At 38.5% G+C, this 16,561-nt stretch overlaps 1 protein-coding gene across 1 annotated transcript; it reads right to left on the reverse strand.

Moving 5' to 3' along the window:
* Positions 1-850: 850 nt before the first annotated feature.
* CEP15 (centrosomal protein 15) lies at positions 851-14,202 on the reverse strand. Its single transcript, XM_071439468.1, has 5 exons — positions 13,939-14,202; positions 12,927-13,007; positions 12,083-12,206; positions 7,352-7,426; positions 851-4,888 (listed from the first exon to the last, which is right to left on the reverse strand). The coding sequence occupies exons 1-5, from the start codon at positions 13,959-13,961 to the stop codon at positions 4,745-4,747; spliced, it is 447 nt and encodes a 148-aa protein (XP_071295569.1). The 5' UTR covers positions 13,962-14,202; the 3' UTR covers positions 851-4,744.
* Positions 14,203-16,561: the final 2,359 nt, after the last annotated feature.

Here is a 16,561-nt window from a genome sequence, read left to right on the forward strand (position 1 = left end):
CCCATTCACCGCAGTGAGGCAGGTACTTATTTACTGCGGCTTCAAGCTACGGTAATTAGTAAAGGAGACTGTAATTTACCTAAAGGAAGGCAATTTTCCCCTTTTATTAATTTACAATAGATTTGTAAAATAATCTTATAGCAGCTGGTTCTGCTTGAATCTGTTTCAAAAGTGTGATGTAAATACTGTCTCACACTGTTTTGTTGCTTATTAGGCTTTTCTGGTAGGTGATACGACTGAGAGTGAGGGGAAAGAACACCACACATTTATTTTTAAGATTATCATCACAGCGATAAAACTTATGGGAAGAAGTGAGCATACTTTCTATCCGTATGCGTTAAAAACACACGTATTCAAAGTAAGCCAAATGTAAAAGCTACAACTGGAAGGCTACAAACACAGCGGGTACAGCTTAGCGCATTTTCAAGAGCTGTTTTAACTGTGTTTAAAAGGAGTAGCAAATTCCCAAATTAAATCACCCTATTTATAGCAAAGACAAAGAGTTTCACACAGCAGGAGGATGTACTAAAGAACCATTTTCCCCCACCTGTTTCCTTAGCAAGGGTTTGAGTATCTGTATCTACATCTTCCTAGTAATCGCATATCTCAAGTAATTTAGCTTACACATTATGAAACAATAGGAAGAGTGAAAATAATCGATCTGGGATTCATTGCATTTGGATTTTTCATCAGTAAACTTCTGAGATTTTAATCTTCACTCAGCAGATTAATATTGCTTATCAGAGTCAGAGGAAAACAAACACCATACCTAAGCAAAGTTATTTATCACTGGCCTACTCGTTGTTCACACTTGGCTGCAGCAGGCACCAACTTACATCCAACTCATACATGGAATGCAACACTGATCAAAGCTTTATTTCAACTATAACACAGTATATCCATGGATTATAATCCTTGAGCAAACAGAATATCACAGTAATGAAGACCTTAGCATTACAAATATGTTAAAACAGCTTGCATTTGGGGTGATATTTAAGGTCAAGTTGTATCTGAACACAAGTATTAAAATATTATGAAAATTACCATTATGGAGTAAATAATGTTTTCTTTCAGATATAACCTCTAAAAGTACATTCCCTTTTAAATTTGGTTTTCTTATTTTTCAGTACCAACAAGCTCAAACTGAGCAAGTACATCCCCAACCTGCTCTATGTGAATGAAAAAGACAGAAATTAAGAACTATAAGCTCAGCCTAAAAATTAACTCCCAACTTCTATGAAAAGATGACCCTGAATAAATACAGTCAAGAGGATACCATAGTGTCAGATATGCATCTAAACCAACTTACTATTTCAATATACTCTCAAATTAAATTAATAGGCTTGTGGAAGATTCTGCAGAGTAAGAAATTTCTTTATGTTAGGGAAAAGTAACATGCCTTGCCTTCTGCTCCTGCCCCCACAGCCAGAATAACTGAGAAAGTAAAAAGCTTGGGAATGTGATGGTAGAGGTGACAAGATGGGTAAACAGGCTGTGCTCCTGGGTTAGTATTGGGGTTACTCATGTGTGCATTAACCTAGAAAAGTATGATAAAAGTATGATTAATTATTTCTTCTTGCAAGATACTAAAAGATTAACTTACAAACAAGAAAACCTTTGGGTTTTCTCACTGCTCTTTACTCAGTTGCTGTCCCCCACCTAACAGAAAAGCACAGGAAGCAACAGGCCCTGAGGACCACTGCACCTTATGATACACATATTGTAACACAAAAGGGCAAGCAGCAAGTCAAGACTATAGAGGAACAAGTTTGGGGGGGGGGGGGGGGTGCTTTTTTTTTTTGGCTTTTTTTTTTTTTGTTTGTGTTTGATTTTTTTGTTCTTTTGGGGGGATGTGGTGAGCTTGTTTTTTTTTGAGAAAAAAATTTACTCATGATGAGTAGGAAATTACAAAAGATCTATATGATGTAATTCCTATATTTTATATTTTCTTTTATATATATAAATGCTTGGGATAAGATAGGGTATAACTACATAGAATCAATAGGTTTGAAGTGACTGCCTTGACTTGGTGAAGAATACCCATTCAAGATCTCATAGGCATATCAGTACAAATCACTTAGGGGGATTCTTAAATTTTTTTAAAGCACACCAAAATTTTACATTTGCTTTCTCAAATCTGTATCTATAAAAAGGCAAGTATCAAGCTAGCCCAGCCATGGCAAATTAAACTCAACAAATCTAAGTAGAACAGGAGATCCCATATAATTATGGTCCCTTGCCACTGCATGGCCCAACTCAGCAGACACTTGCCCCTGCCCCTATTACTGTGCTATTTCACAGTCATAGGCAATTGCATTTATTTGTTTCAAACCACAAGCCAACATGAAGGCCCTTGTCTCTGAGAACAGTCACCTACACATATTCCTGCTTTAAATGGTTCTCTTTATTCAGTTTTTATTTTCCTGGACATGTTCCTACATAGTTTTCCTTGAACTAGTTGCCCTATTGCTTCTAAAGTTATGCTGCAGGAAATTAAATTCCTTCTTGGAAGATAATTTCATTTTACTCTCAGGCATGCTATGTGAGCACCTAACTGCAGCAGGGTAAGCACTCTAACCCTGCTTGCAGGTGCCTTTCATGCACATTGCCAAACTCTCACCCATGGAGCTGCACTCCATGTCCACACAGCCAGATCTCCTTCCAGGGGAAAGCACCAGGGCAAGGAGAGTGAGAACCTGCATTGTGTCCCAGTGGTTAGGCAGAGTCAGAAGAGATAAAGACTCAGATTATTCCATGTATAAAGTACTTAGGGGCCCAGATTTTTATTGAAGTGATTTCCCTCTGGATGCAAAGAACAGAATGAGTCCCATTCTTTGTTAGTAACTGCTCATCCATCCCTTCATTCTGAGTATCATCTATAATAGGTTTTCCATTCTTGTGTGCTCAAATGGTTCCAATTATTTGCTTTTTAAACGTGAGCTATACAACTGTAAGATCTATACACATTCCCACTAAATCAGATCGAGAATCACATTGTGAGTTTACAGAAGAAAATATTACCAAGTTGTCTTTGTGACAGAACACTGAGTAGGTATAAAATTGCAATGGTCTCTATGCCAAGTTTTTTTTAAGCTCTCAGCTTGTAAGATGAAAGCCTAATTTGATATTTTTGTAGTTATATAACAGTTCTAATATTTTGTGACATTTTGTATTGTGACACTATAGATGAAATTGTCATCGGACTGACACCCTTTACTGTTTATTCCTTAATTACAACTGTTAACAACACTGCAGAGAAGCGTGCTAATCTGCCATCACATATTATGAAAACAACGTTATTGTTACAAACACCAACACCCACTCAACAGGATAATTCTAAGATGGCAGTTTCTGTAAAAAGTTATCAGTTTAATGGACACTTCAATAGAAAAAGTTTAAAATGAACTCCTAATAATCCTGTGGAAAATACACAATTTAATATTGCACCTAAAGTTTTGATTTTATTGTGTCAGTGATTCTTCATGCTGCATAGGGATATAATGTTTTTTGAATGGTGGAGTCTCTATGTAGTATGAAGATGCATAGCTCAGATAATTAGCAGACTAATAATATTTGCAATCATTAGGTTTTCATATCCTCAGACACTGGCAGAGGTACTTTTTTTTTCCTACTACTTCCAGGTTGGGGGTTGAATGACGTTGTTGCAAGAGATTAAATTTTAACAGTATATTGACTGTTAACCTGTCCAGGTTCTTAACAGTAAAAGAAATTAATATTTTATTGGCTTCTTTTGCTTAGGAAAGAAATTTTTTTGCAGGCCATGTCACACACCAGAAGGGATCTTCCACTGAACTGACACTTCTAGAAGTTCTGTACCAGTGAATTTTTCATACCAAGTTAACTCAGTACAATTAAAACTCACTGATACTGCACCTCTGTAGGAGGAACCTGGGAAGCTGTTCAATGACTGAAAATGAAAATATTACATCTTCAACTTCTAGAAAGCCACTAGTGGAAACAACTCGTGGAATGCCACTGCCAGTTACCTTTCAGTTTGCTTCTTCAAAAGTTTCCATGCCTCAGAAAAACTTCTCACTTGTAGATTATATCAGCAGAAAGAAAATAGAATTAAGAGCAGCCTAGAAGTAGCAAAAAGCCCTACAGATTTGTTTGCTCACCCGTTAGACAACAAATACAATGTAGGCAGAAGGAGGTTGGGAAAAGCTGCCTGGAGTGAGGTGTATGAGTGAGGAAAGTGGCAATGACAAAAAAACCAGGGAAAACCAGATGCAGAAATTCAAGTTTGTTCCTGCACAGGTTCCTGGTGCTAAACCAAGGCTACTCTGGTGCACAGTCTGCCTTTTCTGCTAACAGTAAATTCTTCCTTTCTGCCTCATCCACGAGCAGGCATGCAGCACAGATGACTGAAGTGAAGAAAGATAATGCAAGAATCTGTCTTTACTTATCGCACTTATATGTAGAAGCAGAGGATTAAAAATAACATAAAACTCCTCTCACACTGAAAACCCAATTGCCTTGGTGGAAATCTATACACAAATGTTTCTCATTCTTTATCCTAAAAGCCCATTTGAGGATTACTTCTCTAGTAAAGAATAAAAATAAGGAATCGTACACAATGCAACAATGGAATTAAATAATCCTATAGAACTAATTTTAATTTAAATTATTTACATTTCAGTTTAATGGCATGATAGTCTGTTGATATCTGGATGATCTTCTCTGCTTAAGTGATAAATTACAAAACAAAATGAAACTAAAATGTTTATTTTTGTGAATCTTCTTCAGGGTAGTTTATGCTCTGCTTTGTAGCTTTCATTTTCTTAAAGCCAATAGGAACTTCTGCTCTTCCTAAAAGAAACTCTTCCCATTTGGGAAGAGATTCTTTTATTGATGCCCAATAGAGAGTCTGAGAAAGATATAAGAAAAAATAAACTTAATTTCAAAATCTGTGTCAGCCAGTTTAAAACAATATAGAAATGCAATGCATTATTAAATCTTACTTTAAGAGTAAAGCAATTCAGAAAAGAACAACGTACTTAACATATGAAATTTTTAATCTCTTGTATGATACAAAATATCAGCTTGGAAATATTTCATTCTGCAGGACAAACTGTGAAGTGACTGAATGTGCCCTCTTGTGGTAAGCAACACATCAGTTTAGACCTTACAGTACCTTTAATAAACTATTTTCCATGATGATATACTTTTCCAAAAGCAGCTTTTATATTTAAGTATGTATGTTACTGGAATCTCATTTTGCAGAGGGAAAAAAGTTAGAAATGAAGGCTGTCCCTTTACCAATGTAAATTGATCATTCTAGAAAAGTTTACAGTACTATACAGAACTACAGGTCAAAATATTTGAGTAAAATTTTAGACCTGATAATTCACTGATGAAGTAATCATATCCAGTATTTGGATCACAAATTAAAATAATAATAAAAAGATGATGCATATTTAGTGAGTGGTCTAGGAGAATCACTGTGGATCATCTAACCTTTCCTCTTGCTTTACACTGTGCCTCTGAGTAATAAATTTAACATATTCTTTATCTGTGTTATTACTCATTCATCATTGTTGTGTTGGTAGCATTTTCAGGAATATTTTAAGTGTCAGGTATCATCAGCACTTGAATCCATCCATGTATGTAAGTGTTTATTGCCATTGATGTCCATTCAGAAAAATGTAATTTTGCAGTATAAAACAGTTATGATACATATTTAGTGAGCCTTTTTTCTTTATTTAAGTATATAATGAAGGAGAAGTGCAGCATAAAACTGAAGATCTCCCAGCACAGTATTAGATTCCTGGCTAATCATTTTGATCCTTACATGCAACTCAGATATAACTATGGCTCTTGCAGGTTTACAAAAATATTTTCTTCAACAGATTTACTCAAAGAATCTTTTTTGACAAGCATATGTGCTGTCACACAAAACTACTCCGACTCAGCAAGCTGGGGATCCATTATAGCCATAACTTTCAGAGTATATTAATACAGACACATATATGGCTGAGTGAAATATGCTCAGAAGTGTTTTGGAACAAAGCACACACAAGAATTTTGTACCATGAAAGAAAGTTTTCTTTTCCCACTATTTATAGCACTCTTCTCTAGAAGCATAAAAAAAAAAAAAAGCTGAAATAGGATCTTCTCCTTCAAATAGTAACTCTGCTCTCTCCAAAATTTCACCACTGCTGCAGAGTGCAGACATTCTGCAGCCACGAGCAATGGCTCTGCAGCCTCCAGTTTGTGCTGACTGGAGTGGAGGAGCAGCTTCACACCTGCCATGGACTAACTGACCCAAACACCTCGAGAGGTGCCTCTAAAGTCACTGAAGAGTCTGAAACGACTTCTGAACACAGTCAAGACAGGTTTAATGTTTAATATTAGTAGGTTGGCATCTTCCTTAGCATCATTCAAAATGTACAAGTATTCAGGAAAGGATGCACCCTTTTGCCTAAAAATGCCTAAAAATAATAAAAAAGCCACGGAAGGGGCATAGCCAGTGTGCCCCCTGTCACAGCCACAGCAGGCTATTTACAAAATGCAATGACAGATGAAAACTTTGAACAAGAAGTGATGCCTCTCCTTTAAGTAATAGCCATAGCATGCCAACACTTGCCCAGCAGGTGTGAAGCTGAGGTACAATCCACCTCTCTTCAGAGCTGACAGTGCTGAAACCTGGCCCTGAGCCCTGCTCTGACAGAGCCCTGGTACCCAAACCAGCACGGGACACTCTGCTCCTGTGCCTCTGGGAACCAAGCCACCACACAGCACAAACACAAACCACTGGGGCAAGAAACAGATGGGAATCTGCTCACATTTTTATCTTGAAATAATGATTTAGGGACTGCAGGTTGAGAAGAAAAAAAAAAAAGAACCGAGTGTTCCTGCTGTAGTACTTTTCATAGGCTTCCATACAACTCTAAAATAATTGATGGGAAATTTTCTCTGTTCATGCTGATAGAAACTGCTGACCCTCAAATGTAAAGATGATAAATCTGTGGTAAACTGAGAATAGGATGACCATATAAAACAAACTAAATAGCTCTGACATAGTAAACAAAGTAATCTTTTAATATTCACAATATTGATTTTTTATATTTGACTTCATTTTTAAATAGAAGTTTGTATAGATCTGAAAGCTGCTAAATATTTCCACCAGAATGCTCCAGAATCTAGGGACCTTGTCCCAGAATTTAGGTTCAGCTTGCTACAACAGTAGCAAGGCCTTTGGCTATACCAGTCACTGGATTTTAAAATCAATTATTTTCACTTTAAGAACATGCTTCAGGGGAAAAAAAAGGCAAAATATTTGGTAAACAGCAAATGGAAACAAATGAAAAGACAGAGTTCTAGGACTTACTTCTAACTTAACAGTATCAGGATGTGGAAGTAAATACATTCTTTCTTGCAGCCTTTTTTCTGCTGCTTCTATATCCTAAAACACAAGCAAAGTACATTTTAAAAACAAGCACTGGGAAATTTAAAAGAAAAATACACACATAAAGACATTTAAATTAACTAAATAAACCCATTACAGCTAAACAGCATTCAAAAATTAACACTGAAGTTCAAATATTTGTTTAGTCACTCTGAAATACAACTTGTATTACTTAGACTAACACCCTACAGCTGCTAAATGTGTTTGCTGCACCTATTTCACACAAGAATACATTTCACAACCAAGTAAGACTTCTGCTGTAAACACTGCTATTCTCTCTGGACACCAGGGTAAATTAGTTAAATTCTGTTGTATAAAACTTAAGGAAATAGAGGGGAATGGAACATCTTTCTCTGTGCTGCATAAGACTGAAGTATGTACTCTAGCTACTGTAACTGTAAAGTAACTAGGCAAATTATGTGCAAGATCTTTACTTCTCAAGACAAAGATGACTTGCTAATATGCATGCATAACATGTGCACATAAATGTAGAGCTGCAGCAAGCTGTTCACCAGACAAGCTTGGATGACAATGCACCTCACATAGTTTTCTACAAAAAAAAAAATCAGTATTTGGGTTTCTGCTTGTCCAGTGGATGTGTGCTGGATTCACACAGGCCCAAATAAATCTTATAAAAAAGAAGCAACCAAAAAAATCAACAGCAACAAACAAATCAAAGCATGCTCCCAAACTAACCACCCTCCCCCTTTAAAGTTCTGACCTGTTCTTGTGGGCTTAGTTCCATACCCAAACATTGAAGAGATTGAGTGGTGGGCAGATGAAGAGAGACAGAAAGGGACGTGGGAGTGGGGTGTGAAGAAGCCAAAGCTGAACAGAGTGGAGGGGGAAAGAAAGTATAGCAGATGGCAGAGTTGGGAGCAGAGAGCGGGTGTGAAGAGTACAACAGAAAAACTAAATGAGAGAGGAAATTCCCCAAAGGGACTTCCCAAATATTCACCACCACTGCTGCTGAAAAGAAGAGTGAGATTCTGGAGGAGCATATCCACAAGAGAGACCAAACATGATTACTCGTATTGAATAATAGCCAGTCTGAACACATCAATAAGTAAACAGTGCTCAACTCAAGTTTAGTTCAGTAGAGTATGATTAATAAAAGCAAAAACCCAGCCTTGCTGAAGTTTAACTTAGTGACACACACAGTCAGATTGTTCAATTTAGTGTTCATCTTATTTTATTTCATTAATTCCTTTTACAATATTCTCTTGTACATAATTAACAAACCTAATCCAAGTAAAATTGTTCCTCCCTTTTCTATAGCAAAATCCATACCACTGTGACGTCTGAGAAAGAGTAAACTAATTCTCAGATTTATCCAAATTCTCAGAAGCAGCAAATGGCTGCCCCTTCTCAGGTAAGAAGAGGCTAATGGAATAAACATATAGAGGGAATAGGAAAAAGGACATAGGCCATTTGAAATCCTGATGTCAAAATAACAGAGGCCAACACAGATCTAAGTGACTTAAGCAAAGAATTTCTCTGTTGCACATACTTAGAACAGACACAAACAAACAGCACCAAATGAAGCTCGTGTCAGAATGGCTCAGGCCAAGTCTGGAGAAGTTATCCCCATAACAAACCTGACTGAATAAAGGATCATACAGTAATGTTCACCTCATATTCTTCCACTGGATTTTCCTCCTTTCTGATTCCTTCTTCCTAATTACTGTCGGAGTTTTAACAGGAAGGAAGAAGAATATCAATCATTATTTCTTTATAGACTCAGCCAAGTAACTGGAATGTTTATGGTGACAGGAAATGAAAGTCTTTCATGCAAGAAAGGAGACAGCAGTTGTGCATATATGTTTAGTAGAGAAGGTCACTTTGGCATAGCCTAGATATTGGATGTGTCTTTTCATTGCTCACTCCAGTTTGTGTTGTGCAGTCTATTGTCATTCAGAATACTGATTTAATGACAGACAGTGAAAGAAATTTTTGCTGGAAGGTGTAGTATGCTTTAGAAAATAACTAGAACTACTCAAAGATTAGATGGCACTTGTGTTTCTATGCAACTGGTAAGCTTTATAGGAAAAATAAATCCCTGTCATCAATATAAAAATAAATACATCAGCAGTATAAACTTCTTTGGAAAAAAACCAGCTAATCTAATATGTCACTGTACTGAAAAAAAGAGAGCATCTTACAGTGCTTCCCCTAAAACCACAAGGACTGGAACAAAAACAATTCAAGACCCTTCCCCAGAGGTAAAATGGAATGCATGACACATACATTGCTTTTAGGGGACCAAATTCAGCTGTCACTTATATTGATATCAGTCTGGCACAATCACACTTAAATAATTCTGGAATTGCATGCCTGGGAAGGAAAGCAAATTTGTTCTAAATTACCTTTCCAGTACTAATTACTATACAGCATACTCTTTCTTTTCTATTTCATGTTACAAGCTGTTGCACAGTAATACATATTTCTAAACACAAGAAATATCACTGAGAAACAAATGTCATAAATTAGATTACAAATACTAGTCTAATTTCTGCTTTTATTACGACAACATTATATAAGCACCAAATGATACAGATTTCCCTAATCTGCAGTCTCCCTCTAAAGACATTGAGGAAAATACTCTGATAATTATGCTAAAATGCTGAACAAATGCTTATAATGTCAAAATTTCAATTAAAAAAAAAAGGTTAGTTCCTTGCTTCCTACTGATTAGAATTTAAATTAATTTTAAAATCTTTCCTGTGCATAAATTCCAACTAGCACAGAGAAAGAAAAATGGCTTTTGCTATGATCTATTACTGAAAACAACTGATTTTGCTTACACGCAGAAAACCAGAAATGCAAATAAAAAAATAACACTTCGTCATGTCCATGTATTTTTGAGTAGGCCAAATCAACAACTCTCCACATGGTAACTGTGAAATGTACAGTGCCTGGTATCAGGAACAATATTCTGAATCTGGCACATTAATCAGTCTTGTTTTCAAGCTTCTCATATATTATGCTGCATAGATATTTTTTTTCCTGTTTTCTTCTGTTATCAAAAAGCATCTGCAGGAGTGCATGCTTGTTAAAACTAGGATAAAATTAATAGATTTAAATTGATTTATGCTATTTTATCCTGCAACAGAATTTGTTTTGATACATATGTTTTTGCTTTTTTTCTGTACAAACACCAACATTTTTGACACTTGAAAGGAACAATTTTGAGGATGTGACAGAAGATAGCAAATATCTGTTTAACTGCAGAAATATTTACACTCTGTATATGTCTGAGCTATTGTTACCATTTTCACTACAATATAGCTTTCAGGATGGAGAAATATATTCTGCATTTATTGTGTTTGCCTGTATATGTAAACTGAGAATGCATCCATAAACACAAATAATTTATAAACCCCTCTATTTATAAAGTAAAAATCTAACCTAAAATGCCTATGGAAAATAGGAATCATAACGGCTGAAAGTACTAAATGAACAGAGCAGGAGTTATGGAAAAAATAACCAAACCATCCATTTATCCTCAGCCTCTCACTGAAGCACCTACACTTGGTACACCAAATAAAGAGGGGCTTGATTGCCTCTGTCCAGAATGTACCAGTTCACCAGCCCAAGCTGAAAAATCTTCTTTGTCACAGAATAGTCAAGAAGGCATTCCCGGCTAACTGTTCTTCTTGTCTGCCCTTCTCTAAATAAACATCTCTTCTAAATGCACACTCTAATGCAATAGAATTATACCCACCCAAAATGTGAACATTTTAAATCTGAACCAGGCTCTGCATGAAAAAAAAAAAACAAAGAAATTCTGGTGATACAAATTAATCTTGTAATTTTCTAGAGTAAAACTTACTTTTTCAATAAACACAACGCATGCATCATAGACCCTTAGTAAGTAGGAGATTAAAGAAAAGGGACAGGAGGTTCAGTTTTCTGCTGCCTCCTGGAAAAGCAACACACATTTTTCAAATGCATCATGTCAGTGGTCAAGTGCATCTCTTCAAACTCAGATGCCTGAGCTAGGAGTTCCAGAGGAGCCTTTCAGTATTCCAGTCAAACTTTGATCTTTTTAATTACCTAGGAAACAAATTTTACCTGAATATTACAACGGGTATGAACATTATTAGTGGTGTCACCCCTATGAAGTCTGCTTTTACCGACTTGCAAGTAAAATGCTTGAAGTCACTCTACACCTCTTTAGAGAAAAATATTAAACTGAGAACCTCTTCCACAACTTAACCACAGCAGGAGAACAGTTCCTACCCTTGGCCCAAAGCACTGCAGCCTGGTCAGTCCATTTCCAAGCATCCCTGCAGCGCAGAGGGGCTGTGAGTCCTGACAGAGCCCTAAGTTCTCTCAGGCAGACATGTACTAGCATGTGTTACATCACTACATGTGCTCAAAAAAAAATAAAAATATATAGTAGCAGCTGCCACCACGAGGCTTTTGTAAGAAGGGCACGGGAAATAGGTAGTGATGCCATCAGATAATAAACACTTGTCATTTAATACTTTTTGGTCAAGTTCCAGAAGAGGGAACCATATAGAAGAGAATTCAAATGACAACTATAGAGCAAATATAGAGCAAACACTTCTTTTTTTTTTTTTTTTTTAATTATCTAAGCTACATAACCGTGACATTTTGATACGGTTCCTGGTAGTTGCAGAAACTTACATTTAAAAGTGCTGCATTCCTTTTATGAGCTGCATCAGCTGCTTGAGTTTGCCATGTCTTTTTAGTCTTTTTGTCTCTTAGATAAGTCTCCATCTGCTGTAGCAGCTCTGATCTCTGAGACAGTCTACAAAGGAAAACATTTTGCTAAGTGGGTAGAACATTTTGCTCAGGAGCTAGAAAATAACCTTTTTACCTTACCCAGTTTTCTCAAAACTATGGGGCTAATTAAGCCGGCTGCAGGGTGGGTGTGCTGGGGGAGGGAAAAGGTACAGGCAGGCATCACCTGCTGTGCTGGTAGAAAGCTGTAACGTTGCAAGCAGCAGTCCTCAAGTGCTGAGGTGCTTAGAAACACTGAATCTCCCCCAAGAAGGAAAGACAGGGTGGGTTGGGGTCACTTGATCAGTACCACATTTGCTCGTTGGCACGTACTAGTTGTTACAAGAAAAGCAAATTTTCCTGAATCACTACTGTATTTGCCTCACAATTTGAGTTTACAGGGCAACAAAGCAGCAACTCTATAATTGAGGCATTGAGTGAGAGAATCCAATTACCTTCCCCAAATAGGAATTTAAACAGTGACAGGTTGACAATGGAGATCTTAAACCAGTACCACCATTGGAAGTCAAAAACCTCATCAACCTAAATACCCTAAACGGCAGGCAAGGATGCTAATTCCCATGGTTCCTGAAGGAAGAGTGCCACCTCCTGGAACTCCAGCCCCTTGCTGCAGCGCCACTGTGCTGTGCAGAGCTCAGATTTCACCGGCACCGAGGGTCGTGGGCAGGGAGGGAGAAAATCACAAGACCCAACACGAACTGCTGCGAGGCAGAGCACAACTACTCACATCTCCTCGTGTCTTCTAGCAAGGTGAACCTCCTGAGCCAAACAGGATGACATCTTCAGTTGTTTGCCCCAGTTTTGTACTCTATAAAAGGAAAGCCAAGTGAAATTAAAACTTTCTAACGATGTACATTAACGTACACTTTCCAGTATTAAACAATTCTGGTTAAAAAGCTGCACACATTATACAAGTCAGCCATCTACACAAAACCTGCCACAAGGCACTGCTACAATTTGCCTGGAATACATTCACACAACTAATGCTCACAATATGTTTTAGGAAAATGCTACTGTATTCTAGTAATTTATGAAAACCAAGTGTTTTTCAGTTTCAGATTCAGCACTAAGTTTTCTGAGTTTCATATGCTTATAACCACACACACACTTTGTGCTTACATAAATTGACTATTACTGTTTACATTACTGATTTCTGGCTTTTATCACGTTACACTGAACACAGTTATACTCGTAAACTTCTTCTCACAGATACAGGGACCTGTTCACAGGAAACTATGTTTAAATTGTTTAGAACTTAATGTTTTTTTCTGAGCTATTAAGGAGCTCATCTGCCCAGTGATGCAAATAAAGATCCTATAGCACTTTCCAGAAGACTGAAAATATTTTGGCTATTTTTTTTCACCTCAGAGGTGACTGCGTTTTTACTTTAAGTAAAATTAGTAACTTGTCACGTGTTGATAATGTCAAAGGGTGGGAGAACTAAAAGAGCTCATTAAGACAACATTAGTTAAGGCCTCCTCACTATCATGTGTCACACCTAACTCTGAAATCAGTGATTTACATGTGGCCTCTGTTGACACGGGTGCATCTTCTAGGGATGTTATGTTTTATCACACTCGGAAAACACTTCTGTCCGCCTGGCCTGTCGCTAATGTTTAACCCCGTTTAACACGGAGCACATCCATTCCGTGCTCATTCCTTCAGCCGGGGCACTTCGTGCTCTTTGTGACACACCTTTACCGGGGACAGGGGAAGCCAGAGCATCCCGCCGCCCGTACCTGCTGTCCCTAAGGGCGCCCATAGCTGACAACAGCAGCGATAAACCAGCACCAGCACCGTGCGTGACAGACCGGCACCGGCCCGAGCATCCTCCGCCCGCCGCACCGTGGGACAACCGCTGCCCTGGCCTGAGGCAGCCCGGGATGAACCTCCGCGGGCAGCCCCCGGATCTCCAGCAGCCCCAGGGAAGCCCCTGGGGCCGAGTGCGGCACCTCCGCCCCAGGACCCGCGGCCACTCCGCCTCAGGCCGCGGCCCCAGCGGGGCGGGAGCGCCACGGCCGCAGCGGGGCCGCGCACCGCCTGCGCCCTACCATTGGGAAAGGGGGGGGGAGAGGAGGGGGGAGGATGGATTTACGATCTCTTTGAAAGGTACCATCCCGTATGATTACGGGACAATAAGTCAGGAAAAAAAAAATAAAATACCAAATACACTAGCTAGTTTACCTTTAGCCTCGCCGGCTTCGAAAAGCAAAGCAACCAACCGCAATGGTCTCCGGGACGTCTTAAAACCCCCCGCCCTCGCTGCCATGGAGACGGCCGGAAAGGTGGAGCCAAGCTGTCGCTTCGGTGGGCGGGATCAGGCGGGGGCGGGAACGGACTCCGCTCCTGGGATTGGAGAAGCGAGAGGGCGCGGGGCCAATCACGGCCCGGGGCGGGAGCGCGGGGAGAGGCGCCCGGGGGCGGGGGTGCTGCGCGCCCGCGCTCCCCCTCACGGAGTGCGCTTCCCCTCACGGAGCTGCTATCCCGGAGGCCCCGGGGTTCCTGCCGGGATTTGCATTTAAAACAAGGGTTCCGCCCTCTGTGCAAGGCACAGCTTTCCATGTCCGAGCCGGGGCAGCGCCCGGCAACTCCAGCCCGCTTCTCCACCTGGTTTCCAAAGCTGGTGGGATCCTGCCCGTGTGTCAGACCTGAGCTCCTTCCCGGGCTGGAGGGCTGCTGACCGCGTCTCGTCCTTTATACGCAAACTTAGGTCAAAATATACATCAAACAAAAAACCACAATCCACCTTTTTTGTTTTCTGTAAATATTTTGTCATTCACAGAAAACACAAAAAAATTCCAAGCTAGATAAAGCTGAAAAATAATTTTTTATCAATTTCATTTGTGCCCAATAGATTTATGCACGTTTGCAGCTGTAGATTTCTAAAAGCTGCTCTGAATGTGCTTGTCTCGCCTAAATGTTTTCCATCTAAGCATTCTCTCATCCTAGTTTAAGACACCTCATCACAAGCCTTTCTTAATGCAGATCAGAAACTGTTTCTTGTGGTTTTTCATATCTTTATATTTTCTATTTCTTTTTCCCGTTTTGTATTTCTGAAACAAATTCACACTAATTCACTTCATGACATAAGTAGAAGTTCTTTGATGTACTTGTCAACTTACCCTTGCTTATTGTAGCAGTCAGGATAAATAGTACTTGAAAAGTTATTTTAATTTATTTTTATCATTGTGATTTAAAGACAAGACTTTCCAATAAATGTCTCAGAGGTGTAGGAGCCAGTCCTCATTTCTAAGGGTGCCAAAGCTAATTGTTATGGTCACACTAACTACAGCAGAAAGCCCAAATGTTTTGCATATTTTACTTTGAGCTACACCAGCTCTCTGTAATGGCTGTGATCTTTCTTTCTTTGTAGCATTTAATGAATTTCAGGAAGAAAAGAGACAAACTGAAGTTTACATAGACCATTAGAGATATTAGAGATGCCATTTGTGACGAGCACGCCAAGAGCACTTTAGTAAAGTTACAGATACTATCAATTGTTCAGTACTGTGGAAACAGAGACAGGATGGAAGACATAATTTCCTAATGGCTAATTTAATATGTGACAATGTGACTCAGCTATAAACTTATTTTAACCTAGATTGGTTCTGAAGTTGTCAAGAATATAAGCTTTAAACTTTAAGCTGTAAAAGTTTGAAAAACTAGATGCCTGCCAGTGGGACCCTGAGATCTGTATTTACTGTCCATACAGATTAAGGACTTCATGCTAGTGCTGAAATGGGAACATTGTGACCCTTGCTCTTTTTTAACCCTGCAACTTAATTTTGCTCTGACAGCTTTGAGGGTTTTCAGAGTGAAATTGGTGGATTGAGACACTAGATGGCACTTAAATACAGCTAACAGAGATTTTTGTCTCTTTCAACACACAAAAACAGTCTAACACATCCTGTTCTAACATGCAGTTAATTATATCCTCAAAATGATGTCTTGGATTGATATTACTAAACAAACATATAAAAAATGTAATTACAGACAACTGAAATAAATACTGTGGGCTTATAATTGCAAGATATGTTTTTTTGCTTGTAATATGCTACACACCTGTGCATAGTTTATATAGATAGTATTTTATTTTGTCATTTTTACTAACATTTAGGATGGCACGATTTAGCTTTATATGCGTTTATTTACTGCTACCAATTTTTGCCATATGTCAGTTTTTAAAAAAGGAAATGTTTATATATATTGGGATTGCAAGACACCAGTATTTCAAAGGGAAAACTGTAGGAAAGGAGTTTTCTTATATGAAACCACTTTAAAACTTTTTTAAAGAAATGCACATATTTTAGTTGCTTTTTTTCTTTGCTTTCCACTTCGTCTTTCCCTTACCTTTTTGAGGTA

The sequence above is a fragment of the Agelaius tricolor genome, unplaced genomic scaffold (assembly GCF_023055355.1).
Source record: "Agelaius tricolor isolate 1412-34295 unplaced genomic scaffold, bAgeTri1.0.p SCAF_14, whole genome shotgun sequence".
Taxonomy (NCBI): domain Eukaryota; kingdom Metazoa; phylum Chordata; class Aves; order Passeriformes; family Icteridae; genus Agelaius; species Agelaius tricolor.